We start from the raw sequence: 8,050 nt of genomic DNA, 5'->3' as shown, positions 1-8,050 counted from the left end.
GGGGGTGTGGGGGGGTTCAGGGTGACTACAGCATCTATCATTAGGGGGCTTGTTGAACCCTAGTTATGTATGACGCATTACTGTATACACGCATGGCGACCTTCGACATGGTACCGATATGTATCATATATTTTCGTGTTCTATTTGTAAAAAAGAATCAATATATTTTATCCGTTACTGCGTCTACATATGTATGCTTGTTTATGCATTATATATATAGAAGTATATGACAAGTACGCAAAAAACAATTATTAAGACAACATTAGTCTCCTGATTTTGTAGTTGTTTAGCTGAACATTCACACCTTTTATTATAAATTTTATCCTGTGTTTTCAACGTGTTTATGCAAGTAAATATATTTGCAAGCTGAATACCACGCTCCAATTCCCACTGACACTGCCGAGTACATGTGTAAAAAAACGCTGTGGATCGTACATGTAGCGGTGAATCGTGAGCTACCGTAAACACCCTAGGACACACACATGCATGTAACTGCAGTAGAAAATAGTAGACGCTTCATCCTCCGGAGGCATAATGGTGAATGACTGTGACACGGGGAGAGGAAGAGGATTAGATACGAGTACCAGATTCTTGACAAATAATATTTCGGTGGATGACGTAATGGTTTCTTTGAAACCCTTAGGAAAATACCAAATAGCCTGCGTTATTTGTATATTTGTTGGCTTTATACAAAAGGCGCATACAGTCCTTATCCACGTTTTTATTGGTAAGTCCTGGTAGTCAATTTAATGTACGTCTATCTAAGCATGACCGTACATAAAGTGGTAATATACACATCTATACGTCTCAGGTCGCGTGTTTACAAGTGTCAATATAGCCGTTTAGAGTAAGCTATATACTGATAAATTCGTGTCTAGTTGTAAAATTACCGTCGTAAAATAATTAAATCTAAATATTGGCTCACATCGTTATATATATTTATACATAAATAAATTGTAGCGTACGTGTTTTTTGCTATACCATGTGTCAGAATATAATGTAGATATGTATAAATATGATGGTTACTGGCTAGTGGCATGCCATTTGGGGTGTTGACTTGAAAAATTCAGGTATCAGTTTAAAAATCATGCTTAAACAAAGTGTAGGTATTTCAATGATTTGAAAGTAATATAATGATGACTATATCTATAAAATCAGTGTTTCCTCCTCTTTTCACTGATTAACATGCACTCACGTCATTATAAAATCAATGTTTCCTCCTCTTGTCTCTCGTTCATACTCTCGTCTTTGTAAAATCAATGTTTTCTCCTTTTGTCTCTCGTTCATACTCTCGTCTTCGTAAAATCAATGTTTCCTCCTCTTTTCAGTCATTTCCAATCACATCTTTGTTACATCACTGTTATTTTCTCTTGTCTCTCGTTCAAACTCTCGTCTTTGTTACATCAATGTTATTTTCTCTTGTCTCTCGTTCATACTCACGTCTTTGATGCATCAATGTTTCCTCCTCTTGTCTCTCGTTCATACTCTCGTCTTTGTTACATCAATATTTCCTCCTCTTTTCTCTTATTCCCAATCACGTCTTTGTTACATCAATGTTATTTTCTCTTGTCTCTCGTTCATACTCACGTCTTTGTTACTTCAATGTTATTTTCTCTTGTCTCTCGTTCAAACTCTCGTCTCTGTTACGTCAATGTTTCCTCCTCTTTTCACTCATTCTCAATTACGTTTTTGTTACATCAATGTTATTTTCTCTTGTCTCTCGTTCATACTCTCGTCTTTGTTACATCAATGCTATTTTCACTTGTCTCTCAAACTCTCGTCTTTGTTACATCAATGTTATTTTCTCTTGTCTCTCGTTCAAACTCACGTCTTTGTTACTACTTTGTAATTCCTCTTTTCACTCGATCTCGCTCAAATCTTTTTTTTTTTATTATAATTTATTTTTGATTGTACACGTTAGTACACAGTGGAGTACATGACAATTATTACGTTGTATTACATATTGTCTCGCATACTATTGAATTCTAGCTTCTTTTTAATTTTGTTTCTTTTTCGTGTACAATAACAACTGCTTGCGTTCTTATTATAAGGTAGTAATATATTCTAGATATGATAAACATCGATAACAAGAAAGAGCAAAATATGGATTTAAATTCAATTAATCAATGTGCAATGCTGTGCTGATAACGACCCACTTTGCTACTACTTGGTCGGCTTTTGCTTTCGGATATGACAAGATACATTGCTTTTCTATTAGCTTATATTATGATATTGCAGAACGGACGCCGCCAATAGTTGTCATTGTATGTTTGTTTCTGCATGAGTAAATACATTTCTTTATGATGATGATGATGATGATGATGATACACATATTCACACTTTCATTTACAGGAGTGTCATCTGTTCCGCATATAAAGGAAATATTTACGACCCACTGCGCTACTACTTAGTCGGCTTTTGCTCGGGGATATGACAAGATGCATTGATTTTCAATAAGCTTATACTGTAGTATGATATTGCAGAACGTACCCCGCCAATAGTCGGCATTGTATGTTTGTTTCTGCATGAGTTAATATATTTCTTTATGATGATTATGATACACATATTCACACTTTCATTTGAAGGAGTGTCATCTATTCCACATATAAAGGAAATATTTGACCATGGAAATTCTATATTACAATATGTTTCAAATTGTTGTCTGAAAAATGACCATAACGCACGTGTATGAGGACAATCCCGAAATAAATGAATCAGCGTTTCTCTATTTACCGTACAAATAATACAAATTTCTGTTTCTGTAATGTTCATTTTCATTAGTCTAGAGCTTGTATAGAGCATTCTATGTACCAATTTAAATTGAAAAGTTTGTAGTGTTGTGTCATCTGTTATATTGTAGTGTTGTGTCATCTGTTATATTGTAGTGTTGTGTCATCTGTTATATTGTAGAGTTGTGTCATCTGTTATATTGTAGAGTTGTGTCATCTGTTATATTGTAGTGTTGTGTCATCTGTTATATTGTAGTGTTGTGTCATCTGTTATATTGTAGTGTTTTGTCATCTGTTATATTGTAGTGTTGTGTCATCTGTTATATAAGGTAGTTTGAAGTACATCTTTCAACTGTCATTTGTTATATCTAATCCCATTTTTTCTTGCCATTTTTGCATTGATGAAATAAGGAGATCTTGATATTGATTGACCAATACTGTATAAAAGTCTCTAGTTATCTTTTCTTTCCCTTTTAGTATTTGTATATATTTATTTTCTGGTACATCAATTTTTTTCTTGTATGTTTTAATCACATTTGTCTATGAATTTGGGATAGATGCTAGTAAACCAAAGTCCTCAACGAAGTTAATTTGTATATCATATTGAAGTTTAAGTTGCTTCACATCAATAAATTCACCCCTGTCATTAAGTCTTTAATGAAGAATACATTATTTTCTACCCACTTTTGATATAGTACATACCGTTTGTTTATCTTAATTTTATTGTTAAACCATAGTGGTTGTGATCGTATTTCTGATAGAAGCCAATATTTTAATAATATTACTCCAGAAAAGATTGAAGTGATCTGCTATGTTGTTTAGGCCCTCGCTATTCATGTACCAAATTGACTAACCCCCAAAACTTTTAAGTTTATCACTCGTTCGCACTCAAATCTTCTTTTTCTACGTTAATGCTTCCTCATCGTTTTACTCATTCCTAGTTACGTCTTTGTTAAATCAATTTTTACTTTTTTTTTCAATCACTCTCAATCACCTCTTTGTTTGTTATATCAAATTAACCCCCTCTTTTCACTCGATCTCCATTACCTATTTGTTACATCAATGTTAACTCCTCTTTTTACTTATGCCCAATCTCCTCTTTGTTACATAAATGTATTCTACTCTTTTCTCTCGATCGCACTCACCTCTTTGTTGCTTCAATGTTTCCTACTCTCGTTTCCCGATCGCACTCACCTCTTTGTTGCTTCAATGTTTCCTACTCTCGTCTCCCGATCGCACTCACCTCTTTGTTGCTTCAATGTTTCCTACTCTTGTCTCTCGATCGCACTCACCTCTGTGTTGCTTCCATGTTTCCTACTCTTTTCTCTCGATCACACTCACCTCTTTGTTGCTTGAATGTTTCCTACTCTTTTCTCTCGATCGCACTCACGTCTTTATAACCTCTCTGATATTCTTTTCATCTTTTCTCACTTAATTATTTGTTTGTTACATCAATGTTTCCTACTCTTTTCTCTCGATCACACTCACGTCATTGATACATCAATGTTTCCTACTCTTTTCTCTCGATCGCACTCACCTCTTTGTTGCTTCCATGTTTCCTAATCTTTTCTTTCGATCACACTCACCTCTTTGTTGCTTCAATGTTTACTACTTTTTTCTCTCGATCGCACTCACCTCTTTGTTGCTTCAATGTTTCCTCCTCTTGTTTCTGATTCGCACTCACGTCTTTATCACCTCTCTGATATTCTTCTTTTCATCTTTTCTCACTCAATTATTTGTTTGTTACGTGAATGTTTACTTCCTCTTTTCACTCATTCTCAATCACGTTTTTTGTACATTAATATTACCCCGACTTTTCGCTCCCAATCACGTCTTTGTTACATCAATGTAACCCCGACTTTTCACTCATTCCCAATCACGTCTTTGTAACATGTATGTTACGTTCCTTTCCACTCACTCTCACTAACCTCGTTATATTTTACAATTTGGTATTCAAACCAGTGTGTACTATATCGCAATACGATAGAAAAGCAGATATTTCCAGCAAAATACTTAATTGAAAGTATATTTTTTTTATGTATTTTTCGATGTGATTTTGCACGAAGATTGAAAGGTTTTTTAAACAGTTCGGTTTGGGACGACAAATGGCAGTGTGTAGTCTGATATCAATTGTTTATTACACAAAAAGAGATACTAAAACTACAAATAGAACATTTCCGTGTTGTAGGATACACTCCAGACTTCCAGTGTAGAAACCTGAGTAAGCCGTTGACTGAGTATGGTATTAACTTGTCCAGCAATGAAAGTACATACAACATCATGTATGGCCAGTGCCAGATAACGATTCAAGAGAATGGTACAATCGGACAGCAGACAGAACTTCCTTGCCCAAATGGACATCACTTCAGTACACAGCAAACCCAGTCGACGATCGTGACAGAGGTAGACCAGGCATACTCATACTGATTTTTTTTTTATCCATGAATCATCTTTTATTTACATATATTTATTTTGCGCTGCAACCCACTATATGAACATTACCAGCAGAAATGCATTTCATTCGAGTATGAAATCATAAACTCTCGTGACGTAACACGTGGTTTACTTATGACATCATATATTAACCTTGTTCAATGAGAGTCTTGTCGCTTGCTTCGGATAACATGGAGAATGCACCTGCGTCAAACGCTCAAATGACTACGGTTAATTATTGGCGCAAATTTTATTTAAATATGGCTGTTCCGCCAATGTCGTTTAAAGGACGACGCAAATACAAAACTCAGTAAATAAATTAATTATTTAAGAACAAATGTATAACATGAAACAATTGTTCTATATTAAGAATGTAAATATATGGATTAAACGGCGTTTTTTTTTTTAATTTTCATGCCGGTATGAAAATTTAAAAAACGCCGTTCAATCCCTATCAGTGCATTAAAGCTATTTGCTAATAAGTAAACAGAGAATGTGTGTTTCCACAAGAAGAGTGACTAAATGTGCAATGAATGTCTGTTTAAAAACTATATAATATGTTCGCATGTGTTACAGTGGGATCTGGTGTGCGATAAACAGGGGCTCGGTGAGCTTAGCCAGACCCTTGTCATGGTTGGACAGATCGTCGGGGCGGTATTTCTGTCTCCACTTCCAGATAGATACGGTCGCAAACCCGTCATGGTAAATCACAGAATATTTAGTTCATGCAGAACAAAATAGGCATGTGATAATCTATCTTTTGGATTCTAAGAGATTTAAAACATTTCGGTATTTCAACTTTTTTCCCAGATGAAATAGCACTTCCTACTCGTAAGTTTGTATATTCTATCTATGAATAGTTTACGTGGTATAAATCTGTCTTTGTTGCAGTGTCTAAACACGACAGTCCCTGTGATGTGTCTTGAGCTCTTCTCTACCGAGTATAGGGGTTTTGCAGGCGTCATCACCAATACCATGTGGTCGACAAGTGTCATATCTCTCACCCTGTTCGGCTACTTCCTGAAGGATCTATCCTGGCGGTATATTCAGCTGATTTCTGCTTTGAGTTGCGTGTTAGGTCTATTCTCATTCTGGTAGGTAGAAAACAAACATGGATTGGGATATTATTATTATCATAATAAGTTTAGAGAGGACATAATTGTTGAACATTTGGCGTTTGTAAACTTAAAAGTATGAGGTTTAAATGTTCAAACACACGACCAAAATCCTTTTAAAACTGAGACAAAGGATGCAATTATTTAAAAAAGAATTTTAAAAATATACACATTCGACACTTACACAGCCCTGACATATTATTGTTCTTATTAGAAAAAAATAATATTGTCCGTATGACAATTATCTGCCTTGTTAAATATCGTTACATTTTCTCGGTAAAAACTACGACTATAAATCGTTTGAAAGCAGAAATAAATCAAACAATACACTTTTCTAACATGCTAGTTTCTTCTTTGTCAAATTTCACATTGCTACAGTTTCTCCGAAAGTATCATGTATCCAGTTAGAAAGTCAGATTATATCATTGAAAATAAATGTTTTTTTTTGACAATTATCATGTACCGGTCAGGGAATATTAAAATCTTTTGTAGGGTGGATTTAAAGGATCTTTGGAAAACTCCTATGAGACATGCAAGCAGCGAGTCTTCTAGAACCAGCTTAACCTGGTTCTGTTACTTATATATGTACTTATAGATATTATAGGGGTTATATTACAAGTATAAAATGGCTTTAGCATCGTTTAAATGAAACTAAAGTAATAAAACGTTTTCCCAGATTATAACAACGTATTTCACCTTCCTGTCGACATCCGTGCTTTTGCCATCTTTCCATTATTTACGTTAACATTTCTGACAGTATTTGACGTTAAGTACATATAAAGAGTTATGCAGGGATACATATCAGAAAAATATAAAAAAAATGCATATGTATGTATCTCATCTGTACTGACACATATGGGATACACATGTTGTACTGTTAAAATTAACGAAGTTGTCACGATATATTGGGAAACCGTTAAATGGCAATACACAGGATTTTTGTATTTTATCACCTGATGGAAATGAACATCGTATCAAAATAGTTATCAAAAGATTATTTTATTGATATATTAGGTGGCTTGGCCTTGAAAATTAATTACTGCATATTCAAACTAATATGTTTATATGCCAATAACCATATACCTGTTATATTAGTGGTAAATTGGACTACATTTCGTTGGAAAATATTAAATTTTTGTGATCGATATATTATTTGGGTTGGTAACATTCTGACAACAGCTGTTTAAATTGAATGAGATCCGTTTAATGCAATAGCTAGAGTAAATGTAACGTTCACATAATGACATTTTACTTTTGAGCACTCATATTTACATTTTGTTTTTCTATGTATGCAAGGCAAAATGAAATAAGCGATAGCGCAAGGGTCTGAGATTCCGTCAATTATTGTTGATCGTTGTGATGTTGGAGAATAACCACTATGAGATATTTTTTAACCATATTAATGATTTTTTTTTTCATCTTTGAACGCTAGAATAACAACACATACAAATTATTAGCTTTTTAAAAGAACGAAATCCCGATTGCGTGGAAAATAATCATTTCTTGCTAGGAAAACAAGGATAACGTCCTAGAGACATTAAATATTTTCAATTTTGTTCATACAGTTACCTACCTTAAAGAAGAAACAATAATCTCTCCAGGGGTTTATTCAGGCTTGTTAAATCTAAGATAAACAACCAACATCTTGTTTGGGGGATCAAAGGCTTTTAGAAAATGACAGCTCTAAAATATCCACGGCAATGGCGGAATTATGGAGTAAACAAAGTATAGATGTGATGATAAAATTATCAGCGTATTATTTCTCATTCTTAC

The 8,050-nt window shown here is 34.2% G+C and overlaps 1 protein-coding gene across 1 annotated transcript in view; it reads left to right on the top strand.

The window, feature by feature from the left end:
* Nucleotides 1-8,050, top strand: part of LOC110451495 (organic cation transporter-like protein) — a 37,401-nt gene that overhangs the window by 18,473 nt on the left and 10,878 nt on the right. Inside the window, exons 2-4 of the mRNA XM_021499540.1 lie at nucleotides 4,918-5,132; nucleotides 5,739-5,864; nucleotides 5,982-6,256. Of these exons, the coding sequence (XP_021355215.1) occupies nucleotides 4,918-5,132; nucleotides 5,739-5,864; nucleotides 5,982-6,256 (616 nt within the window). The remainder of the gene's footprint in view (nucleotides 1-4,917; nucleotides 5,133-5,738; nucleotides 5,865-5,981; nucleotides 6,257-8,050) is intronic.

The sequence above is a fragment of the Mizuhopecten yessoensis genome, unplaced genomic scaffold (genome assembly GCF_002113885.1).
Source record: "Mizuhopecten yessoensis strain PY_sf001 unplaced genomic scaffold, ASM211388v2 scaffold6111, whole genome shotgun sequence".
Lineage (NCBI taxonomy): Eukaryota > Metazoa > Mollusca > Bivalvia > Pectinida > Pectinidae > Mizuhopecten > Mizuhopecten yessoensis.
Note: the sequence above shows the minus strand (reverse complement) of the source record. Positions and strands in the feature narration are given on the sequence as shown.